Genomic DNA, 19,609 nt, shown 5'->3' with positions numbered 1-19,609 from the left:
TTGCCTAGCAACGACGGGGTCCTTTCTGGCTCGGTGGCGCTCGGGGCCTGCGGGAGCGAACGGCCGCGAAGGGCTCTGGGAGGGGCCGGGCGACAGTGGCGAGCGCTCTGTGTGCCCGGTAACCCGACCTCCTCGTCCTTAGTAAGATGAGCGAGGCGGACCAGGCCCGAGTGGGGCCCAAGGCCGACGAGCCCTCGCCGCCCGCAGAGGAGAAGGACGAAGGGGGCGGGAAGGAGGCGGCTGCCGACGCGGCCCCCGGGCCCAGCGCCTCGTTCCGCCTCATGGTGACTCGGCGGGAGCCTGCCGTGAAGCTGCAGTACGCGGTGAGCGGGTTGGAGCCGCTATCCTGGTCTGAGGACCACCGCGTGTCTGTGTCCACGGCTCGCAGCATCGCCGTGCTGGAGCTTATCTGCGATGTGCACAACCCAGGCCAGGATCTCGTGATCCACCGCACCTCGGTACCCGCACCTCTTAACAGCTGCCTCCTCAAGGTAAGTCACTTCCACCGGTTCTCCCGCGGACGCGCCACGGATCCCTAGCCTGCACCTGGCTCTAGGATTGATTCCCTGTGCATCCAACTCTTAAGAATGAAGGGACTAACATCGCCGCAGCTTTTAAAAAGTCTTGCAAGCCTTTTTGTTGCTACTAGATACCCCCCCCATCGCCCTTCTCCCCCACCCCCCGAGCCAGGAACTGCTATCCATTCCTTCTTTCCTGGTGGATCGAACAGCTAGCTCGCTTTGCCCCAGTATTTCTGGGACTCTTGTGACTCTACCCCCAGTTGACCCAACTCCTGACCTGTCTCTACCGTTGCTCCTATTGTCTGAGGCCAACTCCCCGAGGCCCTGGTCTGGCTTTGTTTTTATACTGTATTGCAAGTGCCCTTCTCTCGCGCCACTTTTGCTTTGAGAAGAAAAACTGGTCTATTTCGTTGTCTTACCTGTTTGACAGTTTCATTGTGAACGGTCCTTGTGTCTCCTTGGGTAGACAGCTTTCTTTCTTTCTTTCTTTCTTTTTTTTTCTAATGGTTTTTCGAGACGGGGTTTCTCTGTATAGCCCTGCATGTCCTGGAACTCACTCTGTAATCCAGGCTACCCTCGATCTCAGAAATCCGCCTGCCTCTGCCTCCCAAGTGCTGGAATTAAAGGCATGCGCCACCACTGCCTGGTAGGTAGACAGCTCTTAAATCTTTGGAAGTGGGATGAAAAATAAAACCTCGGAGAGCATCCAGTGACTAGACTTCCAAGTCCAAGGTCTCTGTAACTCTCTAAATTTAGTGCCTTCAACTTCATATAACCCGTTTGCTCCTGAACTTTAGGGTTTCTAATTTTTGTTGTACTAATGTAACCATTTTCAAACATTGTTTACTTTAGTGAGTGATGTTTCTTTTCATAGTCTAGAAATGTAAGAGCTTACTTTTATTTATACTTCTGTATGTATATACAGTACATAATCTGTCAAAGTGTGCGTGTGTGTCAAGTGAGTAGATGTCCAGTGTAGTCTGGGATAAATCAAAGTAGAGACAGTCCCTGCCCTCAAGGAACTTACGTCCTTTGGCAGGTGATGAACAAATAATGTAGTCTTAATAGCAAGGAGTGCTGTAAAGCTATATACACATATAGCAGTATGCTTATTTGAAAGTAAAGTTTTTCCATACTCTTCTAGACAGCCATTCCAAATCCATGCAATTAGTCACAGGTACCATTTGAGTAGCCCTCCTGAGCTCTTTTTAGCACACTTGTTTCAAATTTCAAACACAGTGTTGATTTGGATAATATGGCTTTTTTTGTCTTTCTTTTCTCTTTTTAAAATAGCATCTTGAGCTTGATAATCTTGCCTGGGACTACAGACTTACAGACTTAATTAGTTACTCCGTTTGACTGACTGAGTCGTGTTAAGATCTTAAAGAAGATCTGAATGAAATGATTCAAATATAAACTGGTAGTGCTGTTGAAGTGGTACGCATAGTGAGGCAGAAGAACGGTGCTCTGAACAGCTGCACCCTCTGCTGAACCTGCTGTTTCAGTGGACATTCCAGAGCCCACCAGCTAGGGAAAATCTGGACCTAGATGGTAACAACTGACTGTTTAACAGAGTGTGGTGAAAGGACTAGGAGGGAAGGGAGGCACTTATATCAGGGAAGGTCACTGAGTCTGTAGCAGTCCTAAGAGATGGTAGTGTTTGGTTTCTCAGGAAGTTCTGAAAGGCCACTCAGGGTGGCAGGCGAGGCATCCCGCTCATGCGCATGGATCTTTAATCATGAGTGGAAATATGTGTGACTGTGGCTTGAGTATTAAGGCATCACCTGGAGCTGAAGAGTCCTTCTAGAGGCAGAGAAAATGATACCAGTTTAGGGACGAGGAAGGTTAGTCCAGGACATTTCTTTTCTTTTCTTTTTTTAATGTATTTATTTATATAATGAGTACAGTGTAGCTGTCTTCAGACACCAGAAGAGGGCCTTAGATCCCATTACAGGTGGTTGTGAGCCACCATGTGGTTGCTGGGAATTGAACTTAGGACCTCTGGAAGAGCAGTCAGTGCTTTTAACCGCTGAGCCATCTCTCCAGCCCCTGTCCAGGGCGTTTCTTGAGTGCTGTTTCAGTTCATGAGGATAGAAGGATCTGGTATAGTTTAGGAGTGTGAAGACTGCTTGGGCTAGAGGTAAGCAGATGATGGCTGGGCAGAGGATAACAGGGGGTTGAGAGACTGGACTTTAGCACAAGATAGACCTAGCTATAAGACAAAATAGTAAAGCCAACCTTGCTTAGGCTATAGAGAACTAAGTTTAATACATACATAAAACATCACCTAGCATATAGCATTATCACTTAATGTCTGACACTGAGGACATGTTAGTGACTTTATGCTCAGTGTCCTCATGCTCTTCATCTTTTCTTCACGCTCTCCAGGCATGAAGGGAAAATCTAGGTTCATGCTGTAAGTGTGGATTTGAAGGTGATACTAAGATTCTAATAAATTGACATTTTGCTACATATGACATTTGCCACACTGTTTAACTAGTAGTAGAAAATCTTTATGTAGCCCTCTAATTGATAAAGAGTTTACATGAGAGGCCTCCATTGTTACAATGGTATAAAGGAATCATCAGTTCTTCTGTGCCCTACATACTGATCATCCCTAAAGATTTAAATATGTAGAACAGCTAAAGCACTAAACACTGAACCATTTTCGAAGTTGTTGCTCTATGATTCTGTTAAATCACAGCTCAAACATTTATCAGTTCTATGTAATTTACTATCTTGGATACTTCTAGGAGGAATGGTGGGTAATAGTTAGCATTTACAGAACTTAGCTGTCCATACAAATCTTTTCTAGGAGCGCTTTAGGATAGTGTTCTACAGTGGCTTTTAGGAAAAGTTGGCTTGAGCTACAGGAACTTGGCTACCTCCACCTCACACACTAAGATCACAGGCATGTACCATACCCAGCTTCTTACACAAGTAAAATGAATTCGTGCCTGTATTTGTGGGCAAACTCTTTACTATTTCATTGCTATTTACTATTGCATTGCTATTTCAAATAGTGTTCACCACTAATACATTGAGGAATTCTGTTATTGAGTAGGCTTACATTTACATGCACTTCAGATCTTGTAAAATTGGTGTCAATGCTGGCTCACACTTTGCCAGCGTGTAGACACTGGTTCTTAGTGATTTTTCCAAGTTTTGCCTGTGTCCTAGAGCATTACTTCAGTGCTTGGGAACTTAACATCAAGTCACTTTTAATAACTCCATAAACTGAAAGGATTTGGGCTCCTTTGTAATCATGTCCTACTCTTTCCATTTCCAAGATCAAGTTTCTTTAAAATGTTTGGCACTAAAATCAAAATGGAAACTTCTACTTTTTCACTTTCCTCCTTTGTTTTCTTTGGCTATTTGAGATCAAAGTCTGGCTACATATCCCCAGCTGTCCTGGAGCTTGCTGGGCTGATGCGCTTGGCTCTGTGACTCCAGATGTGTACTGCCATGCTTTTTATTCATCTGTCTAAAAACAGTAGATGGGGTTCTTCCTGCTTCCAGTGTGTGCTGGGAATATCTTTAGATCAGCCTATGTTCTTATTTGGCTTCAGCCTTCCTGGCTTTAATTTTAGTCATAACTTCCTCTGTCTTTACTGTCTCTTTAAAATCTTTTTACAGAGCTTTCATCATTTGGCTGAGCATATGATACGTGTTACAGATCCAGACAAGGGGGTGAGGAAACAAAGCTAGAATGATCTGAGAAGGCCTCCTAAGATTAGACCTGGTAAGATAGATGGGAAGGAACAACTCAGGCAAGGAGCCAGGAAAAGCAGTGGGTGGAAGTCTGATAGGAGCCAACCTACTTACAGCAAGAGTAGTAGACAAGGCAATGTATGTGATTTGTTAAAGAAACTGCAGATTAAAAGACCTATAGTTGAGCTGGGCGGTGGTTGCGCACGCCTGTAATCCAGCACTTTGGGAGGCAGAGGCAGGCGGATTTCTGAGTTTGAGGCCAGCCTGGTCTACAGAGTGAGTTCCAGGACAGCCAGGGCTATACAGAGAAACCCTGTCTCGAAAAAACCAAATCAAAAAAAAAAAAAAAAAAAAAACCCAAAAAACAAAACAAAAGACCTAGATTTAAGCCGGGCAGTGGTGGTGCACGCCTTTAATCCCAGCAACTTGGGAGGCAGAGGCAGGCGGATTTCTGAGTTCACAGCCAGCCTGGTCTACAGAGTGAGTTCCAGGACAGCCAGGGCTACACAGAGAAACCCTGTCTCGAAAAAACCAAAAAAAAAAAAAAAAAAAAAAAACACCAAAACAAACAAACAAAAAAGACCTAGAGTTGTTCTGTAAAGTTTAGCAGGTAAAAACAGAGACTTTTGATGACTTTGGTTCAATTTCTGAAACACACATGAAGAATGAAAAGCTCAATGTGATGGCTTGCATCTTAATCCCAACATTCCTATAGTAAGATGGAAGGCAGAGATGGAAGACTCATGAGGAAGCTGACCAGCTAGCTAACCTGGAGTCCACAAGTACAGCAGACACAAGAGAGCCCTTACCTCAACAAGGTGAGGGGGGCGTGGCGTGTTAAAATAAAGAAAGAGGCTGGGGTTGGGCTGGAAGTGTACAAGAGGCCTTTGGTTTATCTTCAGCATGTGTCACAGAACTATTATAAAAATCCAAATAGCTAATTATAGCAAAAATGAATATAGGTATATCTTTCCCTAACTTAAAACTACTGCTGTTTTGTGACTGGCTCAGCTAAATGTTCCCTTCCCTCTTGAGGATCAAATGTCTACTCCATAGGCCAATTTTAAAAAGAATATAGACAAGCCATGCATGGTCACATTTATTCTAAGTCATTTTTTAAAAAGCCATTTCTTTGAGTAAGTAAACGTTTAATCTTTAAACATGCTTTATTTTTTTAATCATTATTGTTTGTTTTGTTTTGTTTGGAGATAGTTGTTCTACCTAGCTTTGGCTGGTTAAACGTATGCTCTTCCTGCCTTAGCTTCCAGTGTGCTTCGATTAGCAGGTATGCCTCACCACACTTGGCTGTTTGATCTTTTAAATGCACATAATGCCAAAATTAGCAGAATTAGTATAATATGTAGTAAAATAGTGTGTGTGTTATAAAATCATTTTGCATGTTAGTGCAGTTACTATGGGTGGATATTATCTGACAGCTTCTCTATCTCTGATTTTCAGGTTGGCTCAAAAACAGAAGTTGCTGAGTGCAAGGAAAAGTTTGCTTCCTCTAAAGACCCCACCATCAGCCAGACCTTCATGCTGGACAGGATGTTCAACCCTGAGGGGAAGGCATTACCCCCAATGCGGGGTTTCAAATACACTAGCTGGTCTCCCATGGGCTGTGATGCCAATGGCAGGTGCCTCTTGGCAGCACTGACCATGGACAACCGCCTGACTGTGCAGGTGAACCTCAACAGACTCCAATGGGTTCAGCTGGTTGATCTGACTGAGATTTATGGAGACCGTCTTTATGAGACTAGTTACAGACTGTCTAAAAATGAGGCTCCTGAGGGAAATCTAGGGGATTTTGCTGAGTTTCAGAGGAGACACAGCATGCAGACCCCAGTCAGAATGGAATGGTCGAGTATCTGTACTACTCAGCAAGTCAAGCACAACAACGAGTGCCGGGATGTGAGCAGCGTGCTGCTGGCTGTCCTCTTTGAGAACGGGAATATAGCTGTGTGGCAGTTCCAGCTGCCATTTGTGGGGAAGGAGTCCATCTCTTCGTGCAACACTATTGAGTCGGGAATCAGCTCCCCCAGTGTTTTGTTTTGGTGGGAATATGAGCACAATAATAGGAAAATGAGTGGCCTTATTGTGGGCAGTGCTTTTGGACCTGTAAAAATTCTCCCTGTCAATCTCAAAGCAGTCAAAGGCTATTTTACTTTAAGGCAGCCTGTTGTCTTATGGAAAGAAATGGACAAGTTGCCTGTGCACAGCATCAAATGTGTGCCACTTTATCATCCTTACCAGAAGTGTAGCTGTAGCTTAGTGGTCGCTGCAAGAGGCTCCTATGTGTTCTGGTGTCTTCTTCTGATCTCCAAGGCAGGTCTGAATGTTCACAATTCCCATGTCACAGGCCTTCACTCACTGCCCATCGTCTCCATTACGGCAGACAAGCAGAATGGCACCGTGTACACCTGCTCTAGTGACGGCAAAGTGAGGCAGTTGATCCCCATTTTCACAGATGTTGCATTAAAGTTTGAACACCAGCTGATTAAGCTCTCGGATGTATTTGGCTCTGTGAGGACTCATGGCATTGCGGTGAGTCCCTGTGGTGCTTATCTGGCCATCATCACCACTGAGGGCATGATCAATGGCCTCCATCCTGTGAACAAGAACTACCAGGTCCAGTTTGTTACTCTCAAGACCTTTGAAGAGGCAGCTGCTCAGCTCTTGGAGTCTTCAGTTCAGAATCTCTTTAAGCAAGTGGACTTGATTGACCTAGTCCGCTGGAAAATTTTAAAAGATAAACATATTCCTCAGTTTTTACATGAAGCTTTGGAAAAAAAGATCGAAAGCAGTGGGGTTACCTACTTTTGGCGTTTTAAGCTTTTCCTTCTAAGGATTTTATATCAGTCAATGCAGAAATCCCCTTCCGAAGCCTTATGGAAACCCACCCATGAAGACTCAAAAATCTTACTGGTTGACTCACCTGGGATGGGCGACGGTGAAGATGAGCAGCAAGAGGAAGGCTCTTCCAAGCAAGGGACTAAGACTGGTCTGCAGGAGAAGAGCAAGGAGGGGGATCCGGAGGAGACCCCTGAGGACCCACTCACTGCCACAGGAGATGCTGGAGGCCGTGAACCCATAGAGGAAAAGCTCCTCGAGATCCAAGGGAAGATTGAGGCTGTAGAGATGCACCTGACCAGGGAGCACATGAAGCGGGTCCTCGGAGAAGTGTACCTGCACACCTGGATCACAGAGAACACCAGCATACCCACCAGAGGGCTCTGTAACTTTCTGATGTCTGATGAGGACTATGATGACAGAACAGCACAGGTAGGTGTCTGCCACAGCTGAACCATCTGCTTGTCTCACTAGGTAGAAGAGTCTTGGATTGGCTTTGCATTGGTATTATTGAGATAACTGATTGGCATGAGGTACAAGGGAGTAGATGGGAAGTATGAACTGATACTGAGGACACACTTCCATTCATGTGCCTTTGAGTGATCTGCAGGGGTTGCCAGATGACATTTTCAGGCTGTGGATGAGCTAAAGAGTCTGCAGTGGCAAATGGTTTGTGATAGACAAGTCACAGCAGTGGAGTTGCCCCATCTTGTCTTCTATCATGTTTTACAAAGGTTTATTGTGGTGTACATTTTCTATATGAAAGGCTTGGATATCATAAAGGAAACAATTGTTAAGTCCATTTAGTTTTTTAAACCAGGCTGTTACATTCTTTTGGTACTTGTCTGCAGTGTATTCCACAGACGTCAAGTTCCCCCAAAGACCAGGAAGGCTACAAGCATAAGGAATAGGTAGGATGTGCTCCTCAGTAAGGTTCCTGGTTCAGGCTATCATTCTGTGGGTTCTGAAGACTCTTGCAGAAAAGCAACTATTACATAGCCTTCCAGGCTTGCTCAGAGGAACACTATTAGGACAGCTGAAACCTATAGAGCTCCTACCAAGGAACAGGCTGTGCACTGAAAGGTTAAGTCACAAGGGTTCCTTTCTCTCTGGAGATTGGCGCTTGCTGCCTAAAGGCTCATTGAAAACAATCCAGATAGTTTTGTTCCTGCCAAGTTATTCACAGTGCATTTCTCTGCCCCCAAAACTACTGCCCACAGGACAATTGCAGTGATCTTAAATACAGTGAGAGGTACTGGTCATATATGTGACTTTTTTTCTTTAAAAGTAAATGTTTAAACCTTGTTTCCTGCGTTCTAAATTGTCTGGAAAAATATTGTTTTTCACTGACATAGGATTGGTTAAAATTATTATAAATAATTTGTGACACACTAGCAGAAGCATTTAGGGAAGGTAGTAGTGTTCATCTTTACCTTTAGGATTCTTTAGATGTTCTGCGCTTACAGACCCATGTCTAACATGACTGTGTGGTTCTGGCTAACCCAGTATAAAAACAATGGAAGGACTGTACCCGACTTTCTCATAGCATCTCAGTTCTAATTAAAAGAATGACTTTTGTGTCCTAAGGATCTAGTTATACTTCATACAAAGACCTTTCAGCCTATGGTGTTGGTTTTACTGTAGTTTTGGATGTTCTGTGACTACTGGGCACATAATACACACCTCTCTCAACCTGTTTTCACTCCCAGCTGCCCCTCTTTCTTTTCTAGTTTCTGCCATGGCTTGTTAGTAGTTAATACCACAGGCCTATTGTATACTTGTTTTTGCCTCATAAGTGTATCTGTGCTTTATACATAAAAAAGTAACAATTTTTATTCCTCTCCTTGAGAAGGATTGTTACTGAGAATGCAGGAGTTAAACTAAACAGTTGTCTTTTCTGATTGAGGCCACAAAGAATAAATAGAAGCAGCTCTTCCTCATGTAGAACTTAGGCCCAAACTCTACTCTGCTTGAGAACACTTAGGATGCTAAGCTTATCTGGATAAGAGGTGTTTGTCTTTGATGTAAAGGACTATAAATGAGAATTCTGAAGGCCAAAAAATTCAGACCAAGAAGTAATTTAAATGTATAAATTAAGCTGGGTATCATGGTGTGTGCCTCCAATCCCAGTACGTAAGAGGCAGAGGCAGGAAGATCTCTTGAGTTTGAGGATGGCATAGTGAGATGAGACCTTCAGCTAAAGAAAAAAAAAAGTCTACAAAAAATTAAGTTATATACTGAAGAATTGAAATGATTAGCTCAAATTAGCGATTAAGCTACCCTCTGAGATTTGGGTGAGTTAATTAACCCAAATTACTAAATCTTGTAAACTGCCAGAAGAGGTAAAGCATAAATACATGCAAACCTGGAAAGGACACGAGTTATTAGTACAAGAAGTGGCTTGAGGGTGGGTGTATATACCCCATGCTTCTAAGGCAGTATGGTGTGTGTGTGGGGGGGGGGGTATTTCAGCAAATAATAAAATAGACAGATTTTTTTAGACATTTGTCTTCAAAGAATGAAATCTTAAACCAAGTCTGGAAGCACAGGTGTGTAATCTAGTCCAACTATTCAGAGGCTAAGGTAGGAGTAAGTACAGCAGTTCAAGACTGTCCACACAGCTATCGCCACCCTGTCATAGAATTAAACATTGAAAGAGACAGGTGTGGAGTTCAGTGGGAATGCTGCCTGGTGCTTGCTTGCAAGGCCTCACATTCAGTCCCCCCCCCCACACACACACACACACACATACAGCACTCTTAGTGAGGCCCAAAAAAGCACCTACTTCTCCCATGCTAGGTCACTCAGGGTCATCTCAGGTGCTACTAGACTGGTCATCTTTGAGCCTTCAGAAGGGGAAGTAATTTTAACGCTGACAAAAGACTATAAACATTGTGGATTGGAGGGATGGGTCTGCAGTTAAAAACACCTCCTGCTCCTCTAGAAGACCCAGGGTATTGCAGTGCCCACTGATTCACAGCCACTGTAACTCCAGCTACAAGGACTCCTCTGTGGGCACCTGCACACAAGTGGCACACACACCAACAAAATATTAAAATAAATGCTTTTTATATATTTTTATAATCGTCACATTTTTCACTTAGGTTGTGGATTTCCTTCTGAAAGCACCATTCGTAAAAAAATGTAACTACTAAAACAGCTAAACCGAAGCAAGAAAGGGGAGCTTGATATTTTTTTTTTTTTTTTTTAGAGATTTCTCCCTTGAATAAAGTCCATCCTACAGGTTGGGGTTGCTGGATCTATTTACTTTTCTTTGCTGTTGATACTGGTTGAAGGTGCGGGTTTTGAACTTTTTGGACAGCAGCTTAGCTGTAGAGGTACACCTCTACTGTTGTGGCATAATCCTGTATTCATTGAGTAGCCTTCGCTCCCAGAAACTGATATTTGCTCCTGATAATTTGCCACCTGTGATGTCTTACCAGGTCTTGATTGGACATATCTCCAAGAAGATGAACAAGCAGACCTTCCCTGAGCGCTGCAGTCTGTGTAAGGAGATCTTACCATTCACAGATCGAAAGCAAGCTGTTTGTTCCAATGGGCACATCTGGCTCCGGTAAGCCCCTAAGCTGCTCACCCTCATGACTCAGTTTTGTGCAGTACAGAACTACCTTTCAGGGCTGATATGCTTGATGGATAGAACTGTACTTGCTTGTGCTGCTGTTTGCCTTGCAGGGTTGGCCTCTCAGGGTTATACTTGTAGGATTTGGGGGGGGGGGGGGGGCTTTCATAGTAACAGGCATTGGAGAGGTGATGAGAGGGCTTCAGAGAATAATCAGAATTATATATATATTTATATGTATGTATATTATACATATACATACATATATGAAGTTGTCAGCAAAAACAATAAAGAATTTTCATAATGAAAGAATCTTTCCTTCCCTCTTGCTGTCATGTTAGTCTGGCCTTAGAGGTGACTTTGGTGAGCCTTCAGTTTTGCTGGTCACTCCCTCCATGAATGTGTCTTCACCTTCTCCCAAGACACAATGCTTCCTACTTTTCTTCTAGCCTCTGACTTCGTTACTTCATTTCTGGTTGTGTAGCTCCTGTGTCATCTCCACAGTGCCTGGCCTTAGGCCTAGCCTTTCGTCACCCACCATTCCTAAAGTGTTCTCTTACTGGTTGTACACAGATATACCTGTATCTGCTTCAGTCGAGACTTGCAAGTTAACTTCCTGCCTGCTTGGCATCTTTAGTATTGCTGTGGCCCTTCACATGGAATCCAACCTTGACTTCATTTTTGCCTCCTTAGCCTTCTCCCAGCCCCCGACATTGTTCATGCACATGCCGACAGCTATCTTCCACCTGGGCCTGCTGCTCCCATACTCCGTCCCTCAGGCTGTTCTCCGCAGTTGTAGTCATGACACTCAGTCCTTGTCTGCTCTTGTCATGTCTGTCCTCAGTACTCTCCACTAGCGCTAGGGTATGGGTCTCTGAGAGAGCACACCTGTAGCATTTGCAAGGTACAAAACCAACAAAAGCTCTCCAAGAGCTGACCATTTCTGAAAGGTAAGCTAAAAGTCTATCAGTGACTTGCAGCCTCTCACAGGCTGTTCTTGCTTCTTCATACTCTCATGTCTGCTTTGAGCTCAGAAGAACTGGCCACCGTGTTCAGGTCAGTATGGCCCCCCTCCCACTGGAGGGCATCTGCAGGGACACAGTAGATTTCCTAAAGCTCCCTCAGCTTTCTCTCACATATGCACATGCTCCACCTGTGCTGTGGATCCCTCTACTTTGCTGCTTTTCTCCTTATAACCCCATTTTAGTCTTTTTTTTTTCTTTATTTGCTTGGTTGTTTTTTAAAGGCTGCGTCTTCCTGTAGCTTAAGCTGGCCTTGAACTCACAAAGTTCTGCCTGCTGAGTGCTGGGATCAAAGGCATGCACCACCAGACAAGGTGCTTTTATACCTTTGCCTAATACCCTTCCTTTGGACTTACCTGTCCTTTGGACTAGGGTAGGCACTTGGGTGAGCGCAGAGTTTAAAGCAGTGTCTGCTATCACTCAACAGAAATGTTAGATTTATCTAACTAAAGCAGGCCTATACTACACGTAGCATTTACTCATTTTCTTTCTTGTTTTATTGACAGATCTCACCATATTGTTAGGCTGGCCTCAAACATAAAAATCCTCCTGCCTCAACCTCCCAGGCATGTGCCACCATGTCCAACCAGACTTACTTTGTCTCTTTTGGGGGTGTCAGGGAGGGTTAAAACACAGTTTCTCTTTGTAGCCCTGGCTGTCCTAGAACTCACTCTGTAGACCAGGCTGGTCTCAACTGCAGAGATGTGCTTTCCTCTGCTTCCAAGTTCTGAGAGTAGTAGTGTGTGCCACCACTGCCCAGCCTGGAGTCAGTTCTTAATGGAGGCCTCTGTCATATGAGTGCTCTTGGATTGCTTCTCTCATTGATACATTTGCTTTTTAGTTTTTTCAGACTTTTTTCCTTGAAGAGAGAGAACAGTTAGCAGTCTAATACTGGGTGAGTTTTAGGCTTGTCATCAAAGTAGCATCTGTTGCCAGACATCTTGGGACAGATGCACACCTGTCAAGTGACCATATCCTCACAGTGGCCATACACAGGGCACATTCCCATTTTATAGGTAGAGTGGTATTGGGGGCGCCCCTCAGAGCCCACACACGGTTAACACTGCCCACCCATACTTCCCACATATATGGGTTGTCTCACAGATGTTGTTTTCCATTTTTCTGATTAAGGTTAGTCCCAAAATGCATTGGTATAATTTCTCTTTGGTAAACTCTTTCTCTCTTTATATCCAAGTCCCAAGGTCAATTTTGGAGTCCCTCCCCAACCTCTCATTTTCTAATCCTTAGTTGCTTACCTGAATACTGCTGTCCCTTGGAATTCTTCCTCCAGACCCAGTTACACTCTCGCCATCTCATACCCTTTCTGTTCTCTCTCCTCTGGCTGGCATTCAGTAACTCCTCCTTAGACAGAATTGAACCCAGCCCTTTAGGCACTTATTAGTTTGTTAGTTTCCATTCTTTGCACCATGAATTTTATCTTCAATACCTAAAGAGAAGGGGAATGGGGTGGAGTGGTGGTGTATGTGGTGTGTGGTCTGTGTGCCTGAGGTATATGTTCACTCTGTGTGTAGAATCTGGAGTAGAGCAAGTGTTGTCTATCGCTCTCCACTTCATTCCTTTGCTGCAAAGCCCCCTTTCTGGACTAGACCTCACACTTTTCTGCTAGGTTGCCGGGCAACAAGCCCCAGTGATTTTCCTATCTCTTTCCTGCTCTGTACTGGGCTTCAGATGTAAGTGGGAGCCCAACTAGCTTGTTACATCAGTGCTGGAGTCTGGACTCAGGTTCTCAGGCTTACACAGTGAACACTCTTACCTTCAGAACAATCTCTCCACCCCAGTACCTAAGGCAGTGGTTCTCAACCTTCCCGATGCTGTGACCCTTTAATACATATCCTCATTTTTGAGGTGACCCCGCAACCATAAAATTATTTTCATTGCAACTTCATAACTAATTTTGCTATTGTTATGATTTGTTGTAATGTGAATATCTGTTTTCCAATGGTCTTAGGTAACCTCTGTGAAAGGACTGTTGAAACACCTTCCCTGGGTCTCAAACTACAGGTTGAGAACGGCTGACCTAAGGGCTCTTAAAGATGGTCTGTATTCTTTAATCTTGAAGAGTAATGAGAGTGACTTTGCATATGAGTGTTGTTTATAATGCCAAGAATTCTGTTAGGAAGGAGTGATTCTAGAACTTTCTATAGAGAGGTTCTAAATCTCTGCAGAAAATGCTGGTGTAGATTTGGCCACACAGAGGGAAGCATTGCCCTAGTAACTGTGGGCCCAGGCAGCATCCTCTGACAGGACACTTGTCTTCTTTCAGGTGCTTTCTAACCTACCAGTCCTGCCAGAGCTTGATATACAGACGGTGTTTGCTCCATGACAGCATCGCCAGGCATCCTGTTCCAGAAGGTGCGTGCTGGCCTAGCCTTGGGGTAGGGGTGGAGTCAGGCTTGACACCACTTAGTGTCCTGCTCTTGCTTCAGAGCAGAGTGATTGTACTCTCTGCAGTTACTGTGAAGCCAGAACCTGTTAATGCATGCTGCCTGTTGTGTATACTATATGTCAGCTGACAGTGGGATGGGGCTTCAGTCCAGTGTTAAAACTGACTCAAGGGAGCATGTAGGGCTGTGTTTGGGAGGCAGCTCTGTATAGAGAAACAGCATTGCTGCTGTACCCGGTGCAGGTTTGGCTCTTCTAGAAGCCACTGAGGGCTATTTCCTGGCTGGTCTGTGTGCTCTTTAACACATTTGTGTTTCTTAGAGCACCAGCTAGATGTAAGATCTTAGGTGTGAGCAAGAGATCAGGCATCTAATAGTCCTGAGATTGCCAGTTGTTGTTGTGAGCTTCGCTGACCCTACATCCCAACCAAGTAGGCCAGTGAGACAAAGGTGTGGAATCAAACACAGTAAACAGAAAACAAGACTATTCTATTTAAGACTCAGTCTGTACTGATTTTTGCTAATTCTCTCAAGGTTACATGTTGGCAGCATGGATTCTGTTTCTGCTTTTAGTTGACCTCAGTTGTCCACCTATTATCCATCCCTTGTCCTGTCAGCCTTTTCCAAGGCTGATGCTTGGTCCCCCTGGCTTTCCTTTGCAGATCCTGACTGGATTAAGAGGTTGCTGCAGAGCCCTTGTCCATTCTGTGATTCTCCTGTCTTCTGAGTTGAGTGAGGAGGATGGAGAATATGAAGTTGGCTATAGAGACGCCCTGAAGCCTGAAGGGCAGGTGTGCTGGCGGGAGCCAGTGCTGCTCTTGGAGAGACACTCTTCTGCTGGAAGGAGGGAGTCATCCCAGGAGCTTATTCACCAGCACGCTCCATTTTCAAGGACTGAAGGCTATCTTTCAAATGACTAAATTCAGAGAGTTTGAGTCATTTAAAGGGGAACAGTAGCCATCCCCAGCTCCTCACCAGTGAGGACCACTTGTTTTCCAAGTGTCTTGCCTAAAGCAGTTTGAGCAGAAGCCTTCTGCTTCTAGAAACATAATGGTCTCTTCTAGAGAATCTAAGGACCTTCTTGTGAGTTAGGTTTTCGTCCTTGCCTTTGTCTGGGACTGCCTGTGTTGCTCCAGAGGGCTGAGATTGGTTGGTACGTGACACTGCGTGTGCCAGTACACCTTACCGTGTATAAAGCTGTCTGTGGCGGGTGTTTGCAAATGAGCAGACTCATTTGCCCATTGACTCATTTTCATCCATATGGAAGACATTTTCCTAAAACTATATTTTTGAAGCCAAGAATAATAAGATCATCTTAATGTATCAAATGATCAGGTGACTATTAGAAGTAAATAATTATCATTTATTTTTATCTCCTGTGATCAGATTTTTCTGGCCCAGCTCTTTAATATATAAGAGGAGATTAAGTGTTCCTGCCCTCGTCACAGCCCCACTCATGCCCTTGTGGTAACCTAGATATTTGTACGTACAGGGGAAGAATTGTCTGCTTTTAGTATTGAATTGAAGCTTCAGTATTTCTAACATTGACTTCTCTGGACATCTCACCGAGTATGTGGAGGGAAGGCTGCTCTAGAGACATGGAGAAAGATGGAGTTGAAGCTCCCTGAGCTCTGCTACAAGCATGTGCAGCTCAAGTGGAAAACCTAAGGATTTCCTCTCTTGCCAGAGGTCCTTAATCTTTGGAATGCAGGTATTTTTCTGTGGGCTTAAAGAGGAGACATGCACTATCAACTGACTGCTGGCTCTTAACCCAGACCTGAAGCATTCTGGAGTCATAGTTGGGCCGTTAGAGTAAGTTTCCTGGGATTGGTGCTAATGAACTGGACTGCAGTGCACACATTCTGAAACTGTGCAATTGGAAAGTGAGGTAGAAAATACAGAACATGAAATGCTTTACTCCTTGATAATCCTTTTTTTTATCATTAGTATTATTTTAACATACTTTCCCACTTTGATTTTATATCCTTAGCAAAAGACATTTGATCCTCACTTCAGAAATAATGTCTTAGTACTTGGGTACCACGGCGAGAGATAGAGCACATGCCACTCTGCCACACTTCCTGCACACTGGGCACAGACCCTGAGAGGCACTTCCAGAAGCTGCTCTGAAATGTCCTATTAAGGCTGTTGTCCTGTGCCGTGTGTTTAATGAATTGTTTGTTGGGGTCGTTAATGTCCTGACATAGGGTTGTTTCAAGAACAGCATCTATCCAGACTTGAGGAGCAGCAAGGAAAGAGCCCTGAGTGACCCAGTTCAGACTGCATTGCTGCAGCAGAGCTTGCAGTATATAAGACCTCAGAGGAAAACGATGGCAGGGTGGGGATGGTATTGGTAGTTGTTCCTGGTCTGTCTACCATGCCTGCCAAGCTTCCTTTCTCTTGCACTGTGGAATCAATCTCCCTACATGTTCTCACAGGGGATTTGGGGGAACTTAAAACCTGATTCCTTAAAGCAGTTTGTGCATTTCTGTGAAATTTTAACAATTAGAAGTAACAAAAGAATTTCTAGGATCTGTACTTGTATACAGGAAAAACCCGTGGCAACTGAAACACAAGTTTTCAGCAAGAGGCCTGGCCCTTTTAGGACTCTGATATCCAGCCACAGCCAAGTGTTTTCACAGCCACTAGGGATGTACCCCTCCCCTCACACACCACACACTGATGTTAATCTTCAGAGCTGGGTGAACAAGAGAATCTGGGGTTGATGGCAGCCTCCTGCATGGTGCACTTCTGAATTCCCTCCAGGGTCAATTTATAGGACCACAGAGGGTTGATGGAGAGACCTTGGAAAAGTAGGAGTGGCACCAAAGTCTTGTGCTGTGCCTCTTCCAGCTTGAACTCCCCTGTGCTGCTGCTGGAGGAGGCAGTGGGCCCCTCTCAGTTGCAGCTACAGTAGCTGTTTCTGCAGGGGGAGGAAGAGTAGCCATCAGATTGCTACCCTGTATTTAGAAAACTAGAGCAGGCTCCATGGAGAACTTACAAGCTGCAGCACTGCTGTGTACCAGGTTCCAGGCCTGGGTTGTTTCTGTTACTCTAGCAATGGATAGCTTGTTAATAGTTGGCATTCATACTGACTTCCTGATATGTTCACCCCCAGACTTGAAGCTGTCTCTGCTCCTACTAGATCTGCCAGAAGCTGTCCTGAGTACCAGCAACATTTATGAACAATAACACTGTTCTGCTTGTCCCTCTGGGATCTAGCAAGTTTTTAAGAACATCTGTGTGGAAGCATATAAGCTGAACCTAGCAATAAGTTAACAAGTGAATTGCATTGAGAAAGTTTTGTTTTCTGTTTGTTTTGTTCTGCTTTTTGAGATAGAGTCTCACTGTGCTACATAGCTCTGTCTGCCCTAGAATTCTTGTAGGCCAGGCTGCCATTGACCTCAAATATCTGCCTGCCTCTGCCTCTATAATGTTGGGAAAGCTTTAAGGGTTAATAATTATTAAGTCACTTGATTGGTTATATTGGTGTCAAATAAGGTACAGGTAGTGGAACACCGCCCTAGTCTGCGAGCCCTGTACCCCTAGCGGTGGCTAAATGACCTGGGTTTGCTTGGCAGCTGGGGTTTCTGAAATAGGACAGTCTCGGCTTCTGGTCATCCCCTCCTACTTTACCTTCCCCAGGTGGCTCCCAGCGTTAGGATGCATTCAGAGCCAGGAAAGGATATGATGATAAACCTTTCTAAAGGTAAGCCTCGCGGGGCAGTGGTGGCTCACGCCTTTAATCCCAGCAATCTGGGAGGCAGAGGCAGGCGGATTTCTGAGTTCGAGGCTAGCCTGGTCTACAGAGTGAGTTCCAGGACAGCCAGGGCTATACAGAGAAACCCTGTCTTGAAAAAACCAAATCCAAAAAACAAACAAAAAGGTAAGCCGTGTGGGTCTTCCTAGAAAAAAAACAGTGAGCATCTCATGGTAAGAGGGCCAAGAAACTCAGGACTGGCTGCCAGCTCCTTGCCACCACAGTGTCGGGTATTCATGCCGAGCTGAAGGGAGTGCACCCTCAGCCGTCAGTCAGATACACAGAGCTCTCTGACCACAGCTAGGCTTGGCAGTCACTCATGGTATGGAGACTGCAAAGTCTCAACAGCCTTCCCTTCCCCTTGAAAGACACCCTGCAAGGTTCAAGAAAGTGGATAGACTGGCTTTAGTTGTGGAGAAGCACCGGTGTCCCCTAAAGTGTCACACTTTAGAATGTGCCTCAGACTGGCATGGTTAATTCTTTTCTGCTTTCTTGAAGCTAAGAAGTTCTTGAAAGTAAATCTGCTTTGAGTCTGCTGCCAGCCTAAGTGCTCAGGAGGGACGATGCCCTTAGATGGAACTAAGCCACACTCACGGCAGCCTTGCTTCCAGCTGAGGCAGACATGGCGGCTCTGTCCACGGAACAAGCAGGAGGCGGTGTTCTTGGATCGCTTTTCCTAAAGGTCATGTTTATATCTAGGGGAGACCCTGATGCAGTCAGGGCTCTAGTCATGAGTTTATGTAGAGCCAGGTGGTGTGGTTCTCCAACAGGGCCTACGTATTCCTCCTTCCTTGTGATTAAGTGAAGTAGAAAAGAAAGCCATGTACACCTGAATTACACTGTAGGCTCACAAGAAAAAACGAGATCCTGGGTTGAGTAGATCACATCTCAGTTCTAAATCTCCACTTTAAGATTAGAAGTTTTTATCTCAAGGCTGAAGCTGTAACTTGGTGGCTAGAGAGAGCACTTGCCTAGCATTCACGAGGCCTCGAGTTCCATCCTCGGCACTTGGGGCGGGGTTACTGTTTACATCACTACCATGAAATTCGGTTGTTTTCATTAAGAAAAATACTCTAAAATAGAGTGGGTGAGGCATGGTGGCACACCTGTGTTCCAAGAACTCAAGAGTGTGAGGCAGGAGGATCAGGTTGAAGGCCAGCCTGGGCTTGGGGGAGAAAACCTGTCTCAGAAAACCAATGCTCAGATTGGGCAGCATCACAGGTAGTGATGACATTGTGACATTTTCAGACCAGGTCTGCATTTGGCTGACGTGCTAGGGTGAGTACTGGTGTTCTCACTGTCTCTGTAAGGTACTCATATAAAATCACACTCAAGTGTCCCATGAACTGTGTCTTTTCCAAGGCTTTGTTTCCCATTTGTATTTTGATACGACATGGATGTGAGCATCACATTTGTTTAAACAGATGTCTGCTGTGTTTAGTGGTTGTACCTCTGTTTACCTGATGCCTATGTAAAGTCTGTGCTTCGCTTCGCTTTGAATTGTATGTTTACACCTTACTGTTTTTAAATAAAGAGAAAATTTTAAGGTTATGCAAAGTGGATTTTTTTTTTTTTATTCTTACCATCTAATGGATTTTAATTTTCAAGATTTTAGCTAAAAGCTGAGTGTAACCCAGACAAGCCAGCCATCTGTGCCTGGCATGTGTATATGATATTAGCCTGTATGCCTCTCCAGGGCTGGGACTGTCTCAGTTCATGGCACTGGTGAGCTGGTAAGTGGGGCTCCCCCTCCCCTGCCCCTC

At 44.7% G+C, this 19,609-nt stretch overlaps 1 protein-coding gene across 4 annotated transcripts; it reads left to right on the top strand.

Moving 5' to 3' along the window:
- The first annotated feature begins 16 nt into the window (after positions 1-16).
- Gtf3c4 (general transcription factor IIIC subunit 4) lies at positions 17-19,397 on the top strand. 4 transcript variants are annotated; one of them, XM_052181989.1, is made up of 6 exons: positions 17-491; positions 5,691-7,514; positions 10,526-10,656; positions 13,969-14,057; positions 17,732-17,795; positions 18,345-19,397. In XM_052181989.1, the coding sequence occupies exons 1-5, from the start codon at positions 147-149 to the stop codon at positions 17,746-17,748; spliced, it is 2,406 nt and encodes an 801-aa protein (XP_052037949.1). In that variant the 5' UTR covers positions 17-146; the 3' UTR covers positions 17,749-17,795; positions 18,345-19,397. The 4 variants fall into 4 exon arrangements, with proteins under 4 accessions (XP_052037949.1, XP_052037948.1, XP_052037947.1 ...); XM_052181990.1 differs by adding an exon at positions 4,948-5,050 and having other exon boundaries at positions 398-491; positions 14,749-19,397; XM_052181988.1 differs by having other exon boundaries at positions 17,732-19,397.
- The last annotated feature ends 212 nt before the right edge of the window (positions 19,398-19,609 follow it).

Source organism: Apodemus sylvaticus, chromosome 5, assembly GCF_947179515.1.
Source record: "Apodemus sylvaticus chromosome 5, mApoSyl1.1, whole genome shotgun sequence".
In the NCBI taxonomy this organism is placed as follows: domain Eukaryota; kingdom Metazoa; phylum Chordata; class Mammalia; order Rodentia; family Muridae; genus Apodemus; species Apodemus sylvaticus.
The sequence above is the reverse complement of the archived record's forward strand: the minus strand, read 5'-3'. Positions and strand labels throughout refer to the sequence as shown.